Source organism: Sciurus carolinensis, chromosome 13, assembly GCF_902686445.1.
Source record: "Sciurus carolinensis chromosome 13, mSciCar1.2, whole genome shotgun sequence".
NCBI classification, from domain to species: domain Eukaryota; kingdom Metazoa; phylum Chordata; class Mammalia; order Rodentia; family Sciuridae; genus Sciurus; species Sciurus carolinensis.
Window position 1 is genome coordinate 27,748,795 of NC_062225.1, and position 21,457 is coordinate 27,770,251.

The 21,457-nt window shown below is 42.2% G+C and overlaps 1 protein-coding gene across 6 annotated transcripts in view; it reads right to left on the minus strand.

Moving 5' to 3' along the window:
- The window catches only part of Eva1a (eva-1 homolog A, regulator of programmed cell death), a 54,526-nt gene that overhangs the window by 21,036 nt on the left and 12,033 nt on the right, over positions 1-21,457 (minus strand). For 2 of the 6 annotated variants that reach the window (XM_047523264.1, XM_047523265.1), the window contains 2 exons: positions 9,471-9,556; positions 2,402-2,572 (listed from right to left, as the gene is read on the minus strand). In XM_047523264.1, coding sequence (XP_047379220.1) covers positions 2,402-2,501 — 100 coding nt within the window. In that variant the 5' untranslated portion in view covers positions 2,502-2,572; positions 9,471-9,556. Of the gene's footprint in view, positions 1-2,401; positions 2,573-2,842; positions 3,026-8,960; positions 9,017-9,470; positions 9,557-21,457 lie in introns of those variants that run through there. The other 4 variants (XM_047523266.1, XM_047523268.1, XM_047523267.1 and 1 more) reach the window with 4 other exon arrangements.

Sequence of the window (21,457 nt, forward strand, 5' to 3'; positions counted from 1 at the left end):
GCTGAAGGCCTGGAAGCCCCCTGGGGAGTGGCTGGTGCAAGTCTGCATTCAAAGGGCTGGTGAATCTGGAGTCGAACGTCTGCAGTCAATGGCAACAGCAAGAAATGTACCTGCTCAAGAGTGGAGCATGCTTGTCTGCGAGCTTCCTTTTTTTCAACTTTTTTGTTCCTTCTGGGCCCCCGCCTATTGGATGGTGCTGTTCATATTCAGGACAGGTCTCCCCACTCACTACACTAACCCACATGCCAACCATCTCTGGAAACACCCTTCACAGACACATTCAGAACCATGCTTTACCCATTTTCTAGGCATCTCTCAATTCAGTCAAGTTGACAGTCAAGATTAACCATCCTACAACTGATGCTTGTAGGGATGGATCCAGGGCCCTGAGTCAGCCAAGACCATGTGTGGCAGAATAAGAACATGAAGAGAGCTACAAGATATTTTCCACGATTATTTCCTATCATACTTCTCATCACTGCTTCCAATTCACTTATTGTATTTTCTTTAAAAACAATGATTATTTCCAACCTCCATATTCACCTTCATTATTTTAAAGTTCCTTTTATTCAGTTCCTTTACAACCAGGGGGGTGTTCCAAATTTCAAAATTAATCCTCAATCATCAAGTCTATTTACTGGACCTAACAAATTTCATTTTAGACATTTAACTTTTCACTATCTTGCATTGTTAATTTTTTAAAGATTTTATTGGTACACTATAATTATACAAAACAGAGGGATTTGTTGTTACATATTCATACAAAATAAAGTTTCATGCTACCTTTTCTTTTTTCTTCTTGTGATTTGGGGAACTGAACCCACGACCTTACATATGCTAGGCAAGGGTCCTACCCAAGAGACACATCCCCAGGCCTCCCTGAATTCTCTATATTAAATTTTAGCTTACACTTAAAAGCAGCACTGTCTTCCTGCATCACAAACAGCATTTCATTCCAGAGTATGGGGTGGAAAGACAGAAAGTTGGAGGGGACAGAAATACACCACCATGTACCCTTTCAGCCTTGAGAAAAATCACAAGATACACAGTAAACACCAGACCATTCAATGAGTTACCACATTCGATGGTCACAACTCAGGGTCATGCTGACCGAAATGGAAAACTGCCAGGTACCTCCTGTGCTGAGCTGAACTCCAAAGTCCAGTAGTCTGTTTGCTGTCACTAGAGACAATTTTTTTTTTTTTTTTTTTTTTTTTTTTGGCAACAGCTGATTTGGGACCTTGGAAACTCTAGACCCTCTCTAACATACCCCTGCTTCATTGGGGAGACATCTTTACTATAGAGTCAGGAGATTATTACCCAATTTCTTGTGAAAACATGATGTCAGAATTTTAATCTTCTTGATTTTAGCTCCAGTGTCCTTTCTCCCCAATATAGCCTTAAAGAAAGATAAAGAGTGAAATTCCTCTGACGTGTGGGTACCCAGGGAAGGAGACAGCAGACTGAGCTGACCAATGGCCTGGTCTTCACTGAGCCAAGAACACTGAACCCTGGATGTGAGCCACATGCAGACTCCATATTTCGCCTTGCCAACCACAAAGGAGCCATCTAGGTAATCCCTGAGTAGTCCCCCTTTCTGAAGTCAGGTTCCATGTCATCCATGATCCTCTCCCAAAGAGAAGCCATGAGCTTCCTTTACCCTCAGTGCTGATTAGGATTTGCCACAGTAAATAAAAATGTCAGGCCTTACACTTTAACTCACGTCACCATGTGTGAATTCAGACTAGAGAATCAGAAAGTAAAACCAGCCCTTCCCCAAAGGAAATTTAATCAGTGCCTCGGTCCCTTCCTTTTCACACAACATCCAGAAGCCTCAGGAAAAACAAAACAAAGGCAAACTCAAAAAAATTAGAAACTCACTCCTTGTATCAGTATCAGGTTCCCAGAAATGATCTGGAGGAGACAGCTATCTTCCTAAAGCATGAACTTTGAATCAAGGAAAGAGCAAATAAAAGATGATTACGGACTCACCTTCTGTCTCTCTCATTCCCAAACACCTCAGACAGCCCCCAACATGAAATATACACACACAACCTGTGTAGGGTTGAGAACTGCATAGAAATTACCAGGCTAAGGTACTCACAGCCTCTTCCCTCATCAGAGATGATGCACAATGACAGAGCCAACAGTAGGCCCCAGGCCACTTCACTCACTTCTGCTGAAAGGAAACCAAATATTTCCAGCAAAATAAAGCTCCCAGAACCAACCCTTCATCCACCAAATTAGAATATGCCAATCTTAACTTCCAACTGAAAGACCTTTCATCTCAAAACAGCAAAAGCAGAGCCATGATATAGTTCATAGCATTTCCCTCCTAGTATAAGACCAGCAATGGTCATCCAGGAAGAAACCCTGGACCCAGTAGAGAACAGACACCCACCTGAGACAAAGGAATAGGCTGCCAGGATGTTGCTGAGCAGAGCCATCTCCACGTGCTCCGCAATCACTGGCTCTGTGCTGTGGCTGAGGGACAGCTTCATGTGGCATCCAGCAGAGACCTCCCGGAGATGCCGCGGGTGAATCAATGTGGCCGCACTCCCTCTCTTTTCTTCTGTTTAGAAACAAAGTGAGGGATGAGACACATTCAGCTTTCTCGGGGCTGTGTTCCAGGTAGCCTAGGCTCAAGAATAAAGAGCCAGTCTCCTGAACGCCAGCCACCTTTCCCAGCCAGGCAGACACTATGATCCAGGGTCTTGTCCTCTTTGCTCAAGCGAGCTTCTTGGTTTTCAAAGAGGAAGCAACTCCTTATATCTGCTTTTCCTGACCTTTCTCCTTTCTCTTCCCCACCTCGCTACTTCCCACTTTAGCACACCCCTCTTACCTGTCCTGGGATTCTTTATTGCATTCGCCCTGGTTCGTTTGAAGAACAGTCCTTTCCTTTGAGGATTCAAATCTCCACTACCTTAATCCCTGCACTATAACCCCAAGCCACACTTTGCTCCTCTCCTCTTCTTTTCCCCTGGAGCCTGCATTGACACTTGTGTACCTTGGTCAGTTTGCCTTATCCCTCAGGTCAAAAAGTTTGCACCCTTGGCAAAGAGTCAGAGTCGGCTATTCCAGAACTGCAAAAGTCACTCGAGTTCTAAAATATCCCTGAAAATTTGAGAGCTCAGCTTGCTCCCTGCCCCCAGCTCCATGACCTGTTGCTGTGTAGGGCCATCCACAGACATGGCGCACTCTCATGGTCCACAGACTGTCCACTGACAGAACAATCCTTCCAGGGGTCAAAACAAGGACAGGGATCTCAGCGTCCAGGGGTGCCACCTCTGGCTATAGGAGCACATCCCTTCCCCAGCATGGTCCTCAGCCCCAGCATAGTCATTACCTAGTTCACTAGGCAAACACTTCCAGAAAAGCCCCTCAAGACGGAGGGAGAGAAGTGGCAAAGACCCTGGTACTTGCATTTGAAGCTGCTGTGTGCTGAGTCTGGGAACACAGCAGCTACAGGTTACAGGGTGACTACAGGAACAGAAGGGTCCAGTCTGAGAACAGAAGAGTCCAGTTTCTTGGGGAAAAAACTTGGGCTCTCAGTGGGTCACAGGGGTCAGTAACATGGGTTACATTTAGAAGGCCTGGAGAGCTATCATTCCACAGATGGACAGAGTGTGTTACAACAGAATAGACAACTGTCATTCTGGTAAGTTCCTGCAGCCTTCAGAGAAAAATAAAACAAAGTCAGATCAACAGAAACAACCACAAAAATCCCAGAGCAGCTGGAGCCCCTGAGTGGTAAGGTTGAAGAGTGAGAGCTTCAGGGACTATGAGAAGGGGCTGGCTACAGTTGAGAGGCCCCCTGAGCCTCTGGGCAAGGGCGTGGGGTCTCCTTCATTAGTCATTTGAATTCCTAAGAGGTGATAATGTTGGAGAGTTAGAAATACCAGCCTGAGTTGAGCAGGGGTGAGCACCCCAGGGCCCAGGAAGAGAATGAAGTAACTACACTCCGTCTCCGTGTGCTGTGAGATGAGCTGTTTCAGATCCAGTCCCTCCTGCCTAGCCCCACAAACCGCCCACAGTGCATGCAGGTCTCACCACTTCATGCCTGGAAGTGTTCAGCAGTCTCCTCTCTGGTCTGTGTTTTGCTGACACCTTCTTCCTGCTCAATGTCACATTCTTCCTGCTCAATGTCACACCCACTCTCACCTCCAGCATCATCTTTCCACCGTACAAATACGATCACATCACTCCCCAGCACAGTCTTTCAAGTCATCTCCACTAAACTCAACACAATGTCACTTCCACAATATTGGACACCAGCCTTGGCTCCTAATTTATCTCTTCCCAACTCAGACACATACACAGAGAAACTAGCTTGCTTAAAATTCAGACAATTCCAGATTACTTTCAGTTTCCCATGTGCACCAACCGTTTTTATCTTTCCATGTGTTTGATCATGCTCTTTCTTTTGCCTGAAATGCCCCTCTTCCCCTCATCTGTCTAGCAAATGTTTCCTTCAAGTGAGAATTCAAATGTTCTATGGCAACCTCAAAATCCCACGGACTTTTTGGCAGAAATAGAAAATTTCACATTAAAATTCAAATGAAATCTCAAGGAACCCCAAATAGCCAAAACAATCTTGAAAATCTTCTTAATAAAACAAAAGAACAAAGTTGGAGGTCTCATTCTTCCTGATTTCAAAATGCATTGCAAAGTACAGTAATGAAAACAGTGTGGGGTTGGCACAAAATAGACATTGAGACCAATGGAACAGAATTCCACAAATAAGCCTTTACTTGTACGTTCAAATGATTTTCAACAAGAGTGCCAAGACCATTCAACAGGGAAAAGACTGTGTTTTCAGCAGCGTTAGGAAAACTGGGTAGTCGTATGCAAAAGAACAAAATTGAACTCTTAACCTCACACCACAATAAAATATAAATTAAAAATGGATCAAAGACCTTAATGTAGCAGCTAAAACTTCTATAAATCTCTTTAAAGTAAAAAGGGGGGAAGCTTCACAACAGTGGATTTCAAAATGATTTCTTGGATGTGACACCAAAATACAGGCAACAAAAATAAAAATAGATAAATTGTACTCCATTAAAATTAAAAACTTCTATGCATCAAGCAGGGCATGGTGGCACATTCCTGTAATCCCAGAAACTTGGGAGGCTGAGACAGGAGGATAGCAGTTTGAGGTCAACCTCAGCAATTTAGTGAGGCCCTAGGCAACTTGGCAAGACCCTATCTCAGGATAAAAATTAAAAAGGGCTGGGAATATAGCTCAGGTGATAAAGTTTTCCTGGGTTCAATCCCAGGACAAAAAATAAAATAAAATAAAATAAAGTATTTCTATGCATCAAATGACAAAACAGAATGAAAAGGTAGCTCATGGGATGGGAGAAAATATTTGCAAATTATACATCTGATAAAGGTTTAATACCCATACTATATAAAGAACTCCTACAATTCAACAACAACAAAAAATTCATTAAATAATGGGCAAAGGGCTTGAACAGACATTTTTCCACAAATATACAAATAGTCAATAAGCACATGAAAAGATGTTCAACATTACTAACTATGTAGAGAAATGGTAGATATAGAGAAATTGGAACTCTGTATATTCTTGGGGCGGGGAGGAAAAATTGGGTAGCTGTTATGGAAAATAGTGTGGTTATTCCTCAAAATGTTTAAAATAGAATTATCATATGACCCAGAAATTTCATTCTGTGTATATACCCAAAAGAAATGAAAGCAGGGATGTGAATAGAATTTGTAAACAATGTCCAGAGTCGTACTATTCACAATAGCCAGAAGATGGAAGCATCAAGTGTCCATTAACAGAGGAATAGATAAACCACGTACACATATAATGCAACAGTACTCACAGCCTTAAGTGAGAAAGAAATTCATGCTATGGCAAAGATGAACTTTGAAAACATTATACTGAGTGAAAGGAGCCAGTCACAAATAGTTCATGATCCCACACATACGAACTACCTGCAGTAGTCAAATTCATACAGACAGAAAGTCAAATAATGGTTGTCAGGGATTGGGGGAAGTGGAGCCAAAAAGTTATTGTTAATGGGTACAGGGTACAAGGTGAAAAAAGTTCTAGAGCCAGGGGTGGTGGTGCACACCTGTAATCCCAGCGACTCCAAAGGCTGAGGCAGGAGGATTCCAAGTTCAAGATCAGTTTGAACAACCTAGTGAGGTCCTCAGCAACTTAGTGAGACCTCTCTCAAAATAAAAAATAAAAAGGGTTGGGGATGTAGCTCAGTGGTACAAGGGCTGGGCATGTAGCTGAGTGGGTTCAATCCCTAGTACCAAGAAGAAGAAGAAAACAAAACAAGGTTAGAATGGTGGTGATGGTTGCAAAATAATCTGAATAAAGAATGTCACTGAACTATACACTTAAAAGCAAGCTAAGAGGGCAAATTTTATATCGAATCCCCACAATTTTAAATTAATAATTGATAATATTTATTAATTTAATAATAAATTAATATTTATTTATTTAATAATTAATTGATGATAATTACTATAATAAGATGTTAGGTATGACAGTGAATTTTGAAGGTTACTTCTTGTAGAGAATCCTACAATCAAATTTTGGTTTCCAGTTAAGAGGAATGGTAGCAGAATTCTTTTTTAGTGGTATTGATGTTCAAGTGGCTAAATTTAGAATTCACATCACCTTATGAATATGGTTTATTTTTAAGTAAAATATGTTATCTTACATTAAGAAATTGGGTAATAAGTAAGAGTAACTCATCACATTCATAGATTAGCAGAAAAAATTCTATCACATTAATAGATGGAAAAATGTTTTTGTGTAAAACGTACTAAAAATTCATGATTTTTTTTAAAAAAAGGCCTACAACAGTGAAGCTCTCCAAATGCCTTCCTTTGGCTATCAAGTTTTCAGCTATTCTTCTTCTACTGTACCTATAATATTACAATTGGAATTGCCTATTGGCATGCTTGTCACCTAAACTGAAGAGGTGACAAGAATCAAGTACCTGTATGATACCTGATGAAAGGAGGGTCTCAAGAAATGCTGGCTGGCAGGATGAATGGAAGATGAATGAAAAGAGCAATTAGGCATGAGGTCTGTATTCCTAAATCTTGGAAAGAAGGTCTGACAGGTCTGATTCTGTGTGGGCCACCAAGCAGCACTCCCTCAAGACTGTGAGAGGATCACATGCATAGATCGCCACTATGGCACACAGACTTCCCCACAAGTCGCCATGCCCAAGATGCCAATGCAGAGGGTTGCAGGAATCAGGATCAAGAGGAAGAAGGACCAAGAAGGCGGGTCCAGGCTGAGGAAAGATATCCTAAAGGGCAGCCTCTATGGATGAGCCACCATGGTCCACACGGTACAAGTCAGCCCAAAGTAGAGGTCCGTACCCCTTTTCCATAAAAGGTTGAGAGCAACTAGTTTAGGTTTTGAGGGCCCTTAAAGTCTTGGTAATAATTATTCAATTTTGTCAAACATCACAGAAGCAACCACATATAATGTCAACGAATGAGTGTGACTATTCCAATAAGACTTTATTTACAAAATAGGCAGTGGTCTCATTTTGGTCTACAGCATCATTTGCAGACACCTGGTCTGAATCCTTACTGCTCAAAATATGATCCAAGGATCAGTAGTATCCATATTATTTGGTTATTTGTTAAACCTGCATAATCCTGGGCAGCACCCCAAACTCACTGAATCAAAAATCTCATAGATGCCTAGTAGAGTTTGAGAAGTACGGCTCTACACAACCTTCGTGACCCCTTTCAGTCTGAGCACTATGATGCCACTTAGTAGCAGAAATCCCAGTGAGTTTCACTTAGTGACTTTATAAATCTGATCAGGAACGAGAGGTCTTGTCCCCACTAACCTGACCTATAGCTCAGTTCTCTAAGCAGTTACAAAGTACCTCAGTGAGGGCATGGGCTAGAGGAAAGGACTCGGCAGAGGGGTCTTCAGGGCAGCTGTCCATGAGACAAGTCTGTGGAGCTGGAGAAGTGATGAACCAAGCCAAACTCCACTCCCAAATCCTTCCCTGTGAGCCCTCCCTCAATAGGATGAACCTGCTCCAGGTAGCTCTAGACACTCCCTGTTGGCAATCTGCCCTGTCATTAAAACAACTCTGTATCTCCTACCAACATAAAGGTAAGGAGCATGAAGCACTCACATACTGCCAAGTCCAACCTTATCCTCTGTTCCTCCAAGACACTTCTTGTCACTGGTTGGCTCCTAGAACTGTAGTTCTCAACCCTGGGGCTGTTTTGCCTCCCAGAGGACATTTGAGAGTGTCTGGATATATTTTAGGTTGTCACAGCTACTGTGTGTCTGAGTGGAGGATTGAGACTGGCATCCATGGGACAGGAGTTAGGGATGCTGCTAAATATTCTACAATGCACAAGACGGACTCCTGCCACAGAGAACAATCTGATCCAAAGTGTTCATGGTGCCAATGATAAGAAACCTGCTCTAGAACAAATACCACTACTCCACTGACCAGCCTAACCAATTCTCAGGGCTTATGACTACCAGGTGTATCACCAACACAGTGGGAAAGGTGACAAAGAGGGGCTGCTTAGCCACTCCCACTGCCTTGACCAGAGTTGTACAGCTCCAAACTCTGGATCAGCAATGTTCCCAGGGACCAAAAGTGATTACACTCCAGAAGAATGAGTCACAATAACAAAGTCCTCTAAAAATTGCATCATCAACCAACACTACCTTATTAATTGAACTGGAAAGTAACCTGGAACAATATCTGATTAGGTCCTCCTCGGGACATGTTAATGCTAGGGACTATGTTGGCAAGGACAAAATTACAACCAAGCCATATATTTTCAAAGCCAGGGCTTTCTCCCAGAGATAACCCACTGTAATAACCCCACACCATTCTAGAGAAGAAAGAATTTATAGAGAACACTCTAGGACCAGTAACCAGCATCACAGCACACTCTGGACAGCACTGACCAAGACTTACCTTACTCTACAACGGCTTTCCTTCACCCAAAGCTTCTTCACCTCCTTACTGATGAACTGCAGCACAATTGAAAGAAACAGCTTCTTTCCATCACTTACATACAAGAATCTTGTCTTCCTGACCACATGCTGCTCTCTTGATGAAGATGCAATAAACGCTGTCTTGTGAACACTTCCCCTTAGATTGAATGGCTAATTGGATGTACGGTGTGTTATTTTTACTGGCTTTCAATTTAGAGGTAACCTCATTCCCATTGCTGCAGATTTATATTCTCTGGAGCCCTGAATCCACCCATCTATACTGAGTATAATATCTAAATGGCAAAGTATAAAATGAAATGTACCTGGAGAGAGTATATTTCATCTTATGTGTCAGTAGCAGCAGTGAGCATCTCCTGGTATGTGAGCCCCATGCAGGTGACTATCTCATTACATGGTACTCAGGGGGTAGTAATCTCATTATTCCTTTAACTACCAGGGGAATGGTGTACTGTCAGGAACAAAGAAGTACCTGGTAGGAGCAGGTCATTCCTGTTGATGTTAGTTTCAGTCAGTAAAGGATCTAAATGTGGATGGCACCGGTTCACTTCTCAGACTCTGAAAGAAGAAAGAGGTGACACAAAACCATCACATATCCAGGAGATCACATCATGCCTTAGACAAGCTGTTGACATGAACCCAACAGAGAGGTCTTGGTAGTGTGTGTCTTGATCCCTGGAGAGATGGGCAGTATTTCCTCAAAGAAGAAAGGTCATTGCCAAAATTTAATCTGGAATGTGGATTAGACGCCCAGGGACACCAACCTCCCAAGGTCATTGTAGAAAGGAAACAAGAGGTAGAAGATCAAAGACACGTGTTTCCTCTTCCCTCTCATCAGCCAAAAGCCATTAAACAGCTAGAGAGGGATGTGTCCTTCTGGCCCTTCATCAGCAAAATTCGCAGGGTGACCTCTCTAAAACAGGAAGGGAGAGAATTTGGTTCCCAGAGAGAATGCCCAGATGAACCATGAAATGAAGTCTCCTGCAGCTCTGTGGGCACTGGAAACCTGTAAATGCTGATATGTGTATTCTCACAGCCTGTTGCTTCTATCCTGAAGACCTCCATTCCATCCAGCTTGGGAAGCTTCTTTCTGTCACCAGCTTCTTTTAAGAGTGTGTAGGAGGAATGAATCAGTCCCAGAGCTCCAGTGCTCTGAACACTCCCTGCTCCACTTGAACAACTCATTCATCACTACCACATCCTGCCGGTTCCAGCAGCATCTGACTCCTGCCCATTTACATCTTTATAGATACTAATCTCAGTTGCTTCTGCTCCACAGAGGATTTTCAGTATCCTCCCAAGGCAAGAAATTAAAAGCAAGAAAGAAAAGGAAACTTGAGGCAGGAGATTGGTAGTTCTTTACAACTCATGCACCTAAGTGCAGAAGCAGGCTCTGAGGACCTTGACATGTGATTCTTCACTCATGAAAACCATCAAGGATGAACCTCAGGGCAGTTACTTGGAGTATGAGGGGCAAAGGCTCCAAAGGAAAAGCAGCTCCCACACACAGGCTGGGGAGGGGATACACGTGCCCCTGAGAAATGGCTGAGCAGAGAGAAACCCCAACTTTCTCTCTATAATGGATAACACCTGCAGATGACATATCCACCATACTAGCCTGCCAGTCACTGGGACCTCCTTTGTTCCCACAATCTCTTTCAACTCACCACACACATCAGTTCCAGGATATATTTAGGACCCTGTCAACACCTAAAAAGGCTTTTCACCTCTGAGGCTTGTGCTGTGAACCCTTTAAGGGCAGGGACCATGTCTTAATTTCTTTCTGTTCCCAGAACCTCCCACAGTAAGTGTGCTGAGCTAATGCTCAGTGACTGTTGAATGAATGACTCACATTCAGAAATCCCACTTTTCAATCAGCACCTTTATCCACCTCTTCACTCCCTGAATCAAGGTCAGTGTGCTCCCCAGCCTCTCTTGAGGTTTCTTCTTTATGCTCATCCAGTTTATCATCCTCATCCTGGGCTCACCTTTTGTCCACACAGCCTGGCTACTACAACTGCACCACACTCTGTGCTTGCCAGGACCCATCTGCTGCCCTCCTTACCCCCAGACCTAAGCCCCAAACCACTCCAGCCCTCCACCTGTCTGCTGTCCTACCCCCCACCTAGGTACTTCTGAAAAAAAACTCATGTCCTTGCATCATGGCAAAGGTTGGGTTTATGAACTCTACCAGTCAAGGGTCTTGATGTTGCTAGGAGAGCCTGAATCTCACTCTCTCACTTTCCCATTCCCTAGAGAAAATGGACACAAGTCTTCCTCTTCTTGCAAGCTCATTTTTCCATCCTCACCTCTCTCCATCTTCCAAGCTTCCCTGAGAACACATAGGTCACCCTACATGAACTTCAGCTTCATTCTCTTCTATCTCAGCCTGACTTGCCTTCCCTCCAAGGAATTTTCTCCCATGCGTTTGATCAAATCACTCCCTGCTTCTTCATATAAAGCATAGTTCCTTCCATGATTTTCTCTGTTTCATTTTCCCTCCCTAAGATAATCTCTGTCTCTCTAAATGAAAAGACAAAATAATGGAAAAATGGATGGATATATACATAATACATATACAGAGAGATGATATAGATATATATATATATGTATAATTCTCTCTCAAACTTTTAGTCTCTTCCTTTCTCATCATCTTCTTCCTCCCATAAATATGTATTGTATATATGTGGATATAGAGAACACACCTACATGAGTTCACACATGCATATATGTATGTATGTGTATGTGTGTTTGCATGTATATATACATATCTTTCTCTCTCAAATACTCTCTTGTTCTTTCCCACTCTCTCAATGGTTCAATCTACTGACATTATCTAGTGTAAACTCACTTAATTGCCTCCACCCTTACACTGATCTTCCCTTTGTTCACCTCCCCTATAGTTCCTGATCACTCATTCTCCTTCCTTCAAGGCCAAACATCCATGTAGAACCTTACACTTAAGCAATCGAGTCTACACCTCCAATGTCTGCTCCAGGATGGAGACCATGAGCTCCTGGCTGTCTGGGATCTTGCGTCTCATCTCTCCCTATTCATTGTGGCCAGCACAGTCTCTGGCACACAAGTGCTTTGAAAGAAATTCTGTCCCATGATGGGAGTCAGAGTGTGTGGGGTTTAAAAGAGAACCATCAGTGACATATTTACAAGACACCAACAAGACCTTTGTCCTGATTTGAGCCTAACAGCTGAGTTATAGAACCAGGGTTTAGACCTCGTTTAGCCCCAGACAAGATATACATTAAGGTCACAGACCGTGGGAGTCCTAATGCCTGGAAACTTCACCTAGGATTGGGCAAAGGTCAGTATTTGAAATGGTTCACCCAGTGTTAGGAATGGCTTCCCTACCCTGTGATGCCTTTCAGCCTGCAGGTAGACTGCTGTCCTATCCAAGGCCAACACCTCTTGTCTTAAGTCAATAAACATTTATTAAGCCCCACTGCAAACCATTTATTTAGCTGCTACCAAGGAACTTAGAATATCCCGAAGGAAGGTCCACATCTTAGTCACCTCAGTGCCCACCACTTGACCCATAATGCTTCCTTTAAATGAATCTAGAAGTGAATAAATGTGACCAGCAATAGCAATTTGCAATCTGGCTACCTACAGTGCAAATATAAAGCATAAAGGAAATGTAAGTTAACTGATATGAGGAAGGTTTCGAAAGAGTAATTAAGTACAATAATGGGCAGCAGCGGGGAAAATCCATAAAGACTCCACAGAGAGGCTAACTAGTCCAGGTAAAGAATGATGAGCACCAAAACCCATGGGCATCAAGTAGCTGAAGAAGCTAGCAACCCGGAAACCAAACCAAACAGGCAGAAACAAACAAGCCAAAAATACCCAACAAATACCTACTCTCTTTCACCAAAAGACCAGGAAAGGGGCAGTCTAACAAGACATGAAGCTTTTAGACAACTACTCTACTCCAGTCAAATACCATAGAAAAACACTGTGATCACACCCACACCAGCGAAGCCCAAGTGAAGAGCCTAGATAGCCACCCGGAAGAGACTATATAACAAGCAGCCCCAACATCCCTGCCATGTTGATATCAGAGAAGGCAAGGAGGGAGATGAGACTTTCACCCAAGACAGTTAACAAGCCATCCTCCCTGGCAGTATCAGTGAAGACCAGATGGAAAGCTCAGATTCCCACCCTGTCTTGGTCCATTTTGCGTAACTATAACAGAATACCACAGACCATGTGATTTATAATGAATATAAATTTATTTGTCTCACAGTTCTTGATGATAGAAAGATCAATATGAAGGTGCCAGTACTTGGTGAGGGCCTTTTGGCTGTATCATCCCATGGCAGAAGGCAGAAAGGCAAGAGAGGGTGAGAGTGAGAGCAAGAGGCAGACTGAACTTGCTCTTACAGCAAATCCATTCACTCAGTAACTAACCCATTCATGCAGTAACAACCATCCATCATGAGGGAAGAGCCTTCATGACCTAATCACCTCTTATGAGGCCCCACCTCCCAACATTGCTACATTGGGAAATCAAGTTTCCAAAACGCAGACAATGAAGGACACATTCAAACCACAGTACACCCCCACCCAGAAATAACCAGGTGCCCCTCCCCATCTGTGCTGGGGTATCAGAGGACGACTTGGGGACAGTCAGTATTCTGATCACTGCCAGTGTGGTTACAAGCTCCACATCAGAGGAGACCACTGAGATACAGAATTCCCATCCTCATCCAGCAGTAATGAGGAGCCATTCAATAGATGTTGACAATAGAAGATAAAATTATTTGACAAAGATTTTTAAATGCCCACTAATAAAAATGCTTCAATGATCAATTGTGAAGATCTTCAAAACAGATGAAAATAAATTGGAAGTCTCCATAAAGAAAGAAAAAACCTCAGCAATGAAATATAAGATATAAAGAAAAGATAAAATTATAATATTAAAAATATAATAACCAAAATAAAACATTCAGTAGATAAACTTGATGGCATAATGGAGAAGACAGAGGAAAGAATCAGTGATCTGAAAGACGACATTGCTCCACTGAGCAATGGAGAGACAACAGACTAGAAAAAAAATTAACAAAATCTTAAGAGACCTACAGAAACAGAACAAAAGACCTAAAATTTGTGTCACCGGTTTTCTAAATTATATTTAACAGGCAAAGCAAAACATTTCCTGATATGATTTAAAACGAACATAAAGGAAATACCTAAGTAATGTAAATTATAAATGGAAGAGGGCAAAGACAGAGGGGTAAGGTTTCTTACACTTCACTCAGACTGGTGAAACAACACCAGTAGGCTGTGCTACATACGTATAATGTAATACCTGGAGCAACCACTAAGAAAACAAGACAAAGAAACACCCTTGAAATCACACTATAGACAAATCAAAAAGAAATTCTAAAAAAATGTTCAAGTGATACAATTAAGGGAGGAAATAGAAAACAGAGAAAGACCAAAACCAAAAACAAAACAAACAAACAAAAAACCAGAGGAAAAAAACCAAAATGGCAGATTTAAGCATGAATAAATAATAATTACATTAAGTGTAAATGATCTAAATATACCAATTAAAGACAGCTATTGGCAAAGTAGATCAAAAACATGAGCCAACTATATGTAATCTATAAGGAGTTATTTCACATATAATAATATGGGCAAATATAATGAAAAGGGATGAAAATTTTATATTATGCAAAAATTAATAACAGTAAGAGGCTATATTAATATCAGATAAAATAGATGTCATAACACAAAAAATTACCAGGGTCGATTCATAAACCTCTATCAAGACTGACAAAAACAAGAAGAAAAATAAAACTACCAATATCAGGAATAAAACAGGAGACATCACAGACCCTACAGATGTCAAAAGGATAAAAAGGAATATTAGAACAACTCTACGCACTTAAATTTGACAATTTAAACAAAATGAACCAATTCCCTGAGAAACACAAAGTACTACCAAAACTTATGCAATATGACAGAGAATTCAAATAGCATTATAACCATTAAGTAATAAACTTATAATTTGAAATTTAAAAACTTACCCCTTTCCCCCCACCCCACCCACAAAAAATCTCCAGACGCAGTTCATTTCACTGGAAAATTTTATTAAATGCTTAAAGAATTAACGCAAATGCTACACAATCTCTTCCAGAAAATCAAAGAGGAGGGAATAGTTACCCATTCATTTCATGAAGTTGGCATGACCCTGATACTAATCCCAGACAAGGATAGTGTAAAACCAGGCTGGGGGCTGGGCATGCAGCTCAGTATTTGAAAACTTGTCTAGTATGCACAAGGCCAGGTCCGGAAAAAAAAAAAAAAAATCCAAAACCAGAAGACTCAAAACACTCAGGAATATAGACATAAAAAGTTCTTAGCCAGGCACAGTGGCACACACCTGTAATCCCAGCAGCTTGGTAGTCTAAGGCAGGAAGATCACAAGTTCAAAGCCAGCCCCAGCAACTTAGTGAGGTCCTAAGCAACTTAGTGAGACCCTGTCTCTAAATAAAATATAAAAAAGGGCTGTGGATGTGGTTCAGTGGTTAAATCACCCGGTACCAGAAAAAAAAAAAATGCCCTTAATATAGGATTAGGAAATAGACTTCAATAATCAATAAAAATGATCTTTTCTTGTGACCTTTTATAAGTAGACTATGTGGGGCTTACTCTGAGGACACAAGATTTGCTCAGTATTCAAAAATCAGTTGATATAATCTTCCATATTAATAAAACCAGAGAAGAATAGTCATTGATGTTCACTGTTTTGGAGACTGACCTTCCAAACAGCATGGCACCAACCCTACAAGGGCCCCTGTGGCTGCATCATCTGATGGTAGATGGTACAACAGAGACTGGACAGCATGTAAGAGGGAGAGCTCACATAGGCAGACAGGAAGACAGGAAGCCAAAGGACGGCTGGGGACTAACTGAAGTCCCAAGAAAACCACATGAATCCTTTCCAAGGGCACATCCCCAATGATCCAAGGCCTTGCCATTAAACCCTGCCTCTTCATGGTCCCATTACCTCCCACATGGCCATGCTGAAGACCAAGTCACAATGAACCCTTGGGGACAAACCACATCCAAACCAAAGCAGTGCTTAATACATGGTAATTATAATTTTTATGTGCCAGTGTTATGTGATCCCACTTAGAATCACATTTTCTCATCATTTAATATCTGAATAGATAGAAACACAAGCTGGGGTTCATGCCACATGAACTTTGCCAAGAATACTTTTTCCAAATGAGCAACATATCCAAAAAATGTAAAAAGCAGCCCTGTCCTAAAGTTTCACTGTACAAAGCAAATGTTGAGTTTCCACAGCTGCTGGCTTCAGCCTACCCAGAGGAATGGTTTTTAGTGAAATATTAATCTCTGAGAAAGCCACACTGGGATAAGATTGCACCGTAATTCAAGCAGCATGTGCAAAATTTTTATTTAGTGTTTGGCTGGGAATGATTTTAATTATGTGAAATCTTCAGAATAAGAAAAAAGTGATTGAAGCTGCTTGACTAAATCAGTCGTGGAGGCCCTGCATGCTCCCAGCCTTCTCTCCAGCTCTCGTTTATTTCTGCAATTGCCAAACCATAAACACAAAGGAAACTCCCATGGAACCAAATGCTGACACCGTCAGAACCAAAGTACAACTAGCAGCCAGTGCAACCAAGATAGGAGACATCAACACCAGCAACCCAAAGACATCCAGTATGCATGGAGGTCAAGTGTCCAGTCATGGGTCTCTACACCAGGGTATGGACAGAGGGATGAGAATCCAAAGGAATGTTCAAAACCCGAAAGGCAGGATGCAGATGCATTCATCAAAGGTCCCAGTGAATGTAAGGTGCACGTAGTGTTGTACACCTGCTGGACACCTCACACTTGCCAGAAGCCAGTGGTGGGAGTGGGGAGAGGGCCAGGATTCAACCCTGAGGACAAGAAAGGAACTGGGCACTGGGCCTTGCAGAAAGAAGAGTTGAGCCAACCCTATGGGACCCGAAAATGACCAATAACCACGAGTCACAAAGTGTCTCCTAGGTTACTGGAGTATATAATAAACCCAGGAAGTTATTTTAAAGATGAGCTTTCAGTCTCTGGGGTCTGTCCATGGACATTAGGGATATGATACCATCCTGGGGACAGGGTTTTCTACCTTATAAGAGGGCCTTGTAAGGTAGAACCTCAGAAAGGGAATATGTCTCCAAAAACAACCAAAAGTTGATCCTATGAATGGACCACATGGGTTGGAGATAGGCAGCAAGATGTATGATCAGTCCTGAATGGGCCCATCAGGACTAATGCCCTAATATCTATGCCCATGACAGGGGACCCACTGAAGTATTTACTGCCTCAAGTCAATAAGCCTGGGCACTGACGGGGGCTGGTCCTAGCTGGGAGGTGTGGGGAGAAAAGACCCATGACTGGAACCTTGGGAGCACCAGCCTACAAGTGTCAGTTGGAGAACAAAGAAACCATCATGGAGACTGGCAGGAAGCAGTTGTATGGAGTGGAAGACAATCACAACATTCTTGCCACACTGAATGTGAAAAGAATTTCCACCACAGCAAACATGTACCTGAATAATACTGACCAAGCCCTGCATGACATTTCCCTCTAGAATCGCAAGGTAGAGTAGGACATGCTGGCAGATATGTGGATCCTTAATTTACAATGTTAAAAAAGGTGTCCCATTTGCCACCATTTTATTCCTACCCAGAATTCCTTGAGCAAAGGCTTCAGTCTGCTGTCATGGGCTTTCCAGTTCCCATATACCTGAGGCTCCTGCAGATATAGAGAACTCAGAAAAAAACGCACAATAAAGAAAATGCAAATGGAAACAAGAAACATTCCTGGTCATCTGATTCTTTTCTATGCAGTTCCAAAGTAACTTGTGAGAGCATTACAATAAGTAAAACCAGAGCATAAGCCCAGGAGTCCTGAGGAAGTCAACAGGAGGCTCAAAAAGCTTGACTACAGGGAGTCTGGAAGCCCAGACAGCTCCCCCTTCTCAGGAGCTGGAGGAAAGAGATGACTTGGCAGGGGCTGTGCCAACCTCATGGCAGGAACTGTGTGGATTCTAGGATAGACATGGAGCTTGCACCCGAGACCTTCCTGATCCTTCCTCACCAGGGGGAGCTAATCCCACAGCCCTGCAGGGCCTGCTCTGTGCAAGTTCAAGTCAACTCAGAGCTGACAAGTTGCTGAGCTCCTGGGAGGTGAAAAGCCCTGAGCTGGGCAGAGGGTTATTAATCCCATGGACAACAGGGAGTCTGTTCCAGACCAACCCTGCCGAATGTCCCACTTGAGACCACAACTGTCATACCTTTCTTCAATACAATGAGATCAACCTATTTCTTTCAAAGGCTCTGCAAATATTAGACTCAAATTACATTTTCAAAGTATTTGGAAACTGTAAACAGACACATTCAAGTACATTAAGTCAAATGTGAACAACAATATGGGGGTGTAGCTCAATGGTAGAGTGTGCATTTAGCACGAGTTCTTGGTTCAATCCCCAGCAACAGAAAAGAAACAAACTCACAAACTCACAAACAAACAAAATGTGAACAATTACAGATTCTATTTCTTTACAAGCCACAGGTGAATATGCTCACGCCCACTTCAGAATGAAGGTGCTCCTGCCAAAACCATGAATATGTTTGAACACATATAGACATGTCATTAATTAGGAAATCCACAATTCCAAAACCGTCTTTTAACAATGCAAATCCATGCAAGTCCTTTCATGCTGCAAAACTGTAGAAGCAAGAACTCTGGCTTCCAGGTGTCATGTTCAATTAAAATGTCTGGCAATGCCCAGTGACTTCCATTGAATGCAGTCTTACAAAGATATAATGGTAAACCATATAGTAATAAGTGACCACATAATTGGATGCACCATTGTAAATATGATTGGTAGGTTCAATGGCTGTTTTAATTTGCTTGGCAGACATTTACAGAGCTGAACAAGACCAACTCAGCTATATAGGGATACTTTGTTAGGTCGCCTCCTATGACCAATGTAGTGTCAATGATAAAACTAAATCAAAGTTTAGGTTCAACATGCCAAATTAAGCATTTTTTAATGTCAAAGGATTTAAGTGACTACTATAAAGCAACAGGAACTGATGTTTCTGGAAACAAAAATTTAATACCATAATAACATCTCACAATGACATAACTTTGGGAAATACTTTCTGCCAAATGAAGACACATTAGTGGAAGAACCTGTTCGTCTATTTCTTCTAGTTAGAGTCTTTCAAATTAAGGAATGCAAACAACTGTTACGTAGTGTTACTGAGTCAAGATGAAAACCAAGTTTTCCTATAATTCTCTTTCAAGTTTCTAGATATTTTAAATCAGAATAGCCTGAATCTGCAAGGTAACTGTTTAAAAATATTGTCACTTCTAACGTCTAGTTGGCACCACCTTGCCCAGAAGATTCAGCCAATATAATATATAAGGGTGCATTTGAGAATAAAATGCTAAGAGGTTACAGTGATCATCCCGGACCCTCAATTTCTAATTTTCATATTTATCATAACACTCATTAATGAGTTGTATGTAATAAGAATTATCAAATACACTATATATAATATTTATTTCTTCTCTTCTACTCACTAATATTCCTTATGTTAATTCATTTAAAGAGTTTCAATGATAAAAAATGAAAATCACTGTATCATTTACTACATGGGAGAAACCCAATACACTAAGCAAGAAAGGGTAAAAGAAACAGATCATTTGGGCTAAAAGGTAGAAACTAGATAAAAGTGAATGCACTCAGGCTCAAAAAAATGCTTGTTGAATTCATCAGTGAAGCAGAAATAGTGTGTCCCTTGCTTCTGGAAATGGGACAGGGGGGAATTTTGGAAGTGGGGAAACAGGGAAGGCCATGGAGGAAGATCAGCCTTCCTAGGAGAACAGTCTTCCTAGAGACAAGCATGCAGAACAAAGAGAAGATGGTCAGGGTAGACAAATGTGGCTGCTGATCATCAGCGCCAGCACAGCTGAGGGGTAGGCACAATGGAAACAATGTCATGAGCAGAGATGTCTCTGGATTTGGGGCAGAGTAAAGTGGTGACCAGATGTGATGGGGGTGGGGGCAGGCCAAAGGAAAAGTTCTGCCTGGGAGCAGAAGTGGAGCTAGGAGCACAGGACTCACTCACCCAGCTGTTCTCTGAGGAGGCAGCTAGGTCTCTCCAGGGGAGGGAGGTTGTTACCAAAGGGAAGGGGAAGGCAGGGGAGGAGGGCCACAGTTAGCTTCCTGGAAAAGGTGACCCCGGATGAATCTCATAGAAGTAGGAGTTAATCAAGCCAATAGTTCAAGGTGAAGAAGGACATGTCCCAACCGAAAGAGCATTCATGGAGACAGGCAGGATGTGACCGCAGAGTTGGAGAACAGCAAGTGGATCAAAATGAGCAAAGAACAAAGTGAAAGGAAAGCAAGAGCAAAAGATAAGACTGTCATGGGGCTGGGCCAGGTCGTGGGGGCCTGGTGTACTCTTGGAGGGATCTTGGACTCTCTCATATCAGCACTAGGAAGCCAAGGGGGATGCTAAGCTGGGAAAAGCACAATAACAATAAAGAGGTGTGCAAATAAAACCTAGGTCCAGTCTTTGCTACACTAGAGGCTAGCTGAGACTCTTAAGGGCCTGGATGGGTCTTAAAAGGGAAAAAAGATGAGAAGGGAGTAGAGGGAGATGCACATGTTCACAGATGGGGCTTCATGTCACACCCTGAGGGGAGGAGATTCTGTATCTCAGTAATGGTTCAGGCTTTGACACCAGACTCAGGTTAAATCTCAGCTCCACCATTTACCAGCTATAGGACTGACCATTTCTACACTTCAGTTTGAAAAAGACAACTTCATATTCCTAAGAAATGTTAAGAACTATGCCAAATAGTGAGAAAATCCATGTAATGACCAAGTGCAATGTCTGGTGACCATCAGGTGACCTCTTAGGTGGTGTGTGTTTTTCTGAGTCACATGCCGATAATGTCCAGAATTTTTTTCCTTCACTGGAAGAATCAGTCCTTGGAGCATATCACAAACCATTTCTCCCCCACTGTCCCTTCCTCAGTTGATCGGAATTAAAGTGCTAGCCCCTAATTGGTCTCCCTACTTCCATTTTCTCCCTGCCTTCTAATCCAACCTTCACCAAGTCACCAGAATTACCATTCTAGAACAGGGGATGATCAACTACATCTCATGGGTAAATCCAGCCCACTGCCAATTTCTGTGTGTAAATCTTTGTTGGAACATAGCCAAGTTTATTCATTTACATACTGTCTAAGGCAGTTTGGGCACTATAGTGGCAGAGCTGAGTAGCTGTGACAAAAACTGCATTATGACCTACAAGCTTAGAATATGGCCTATCTGGTTCTTTACAGAATACCATTTGCTGGCCCCTTAGTAACTTGTCACTCCCTCCAGTGACTTGCTTCTAA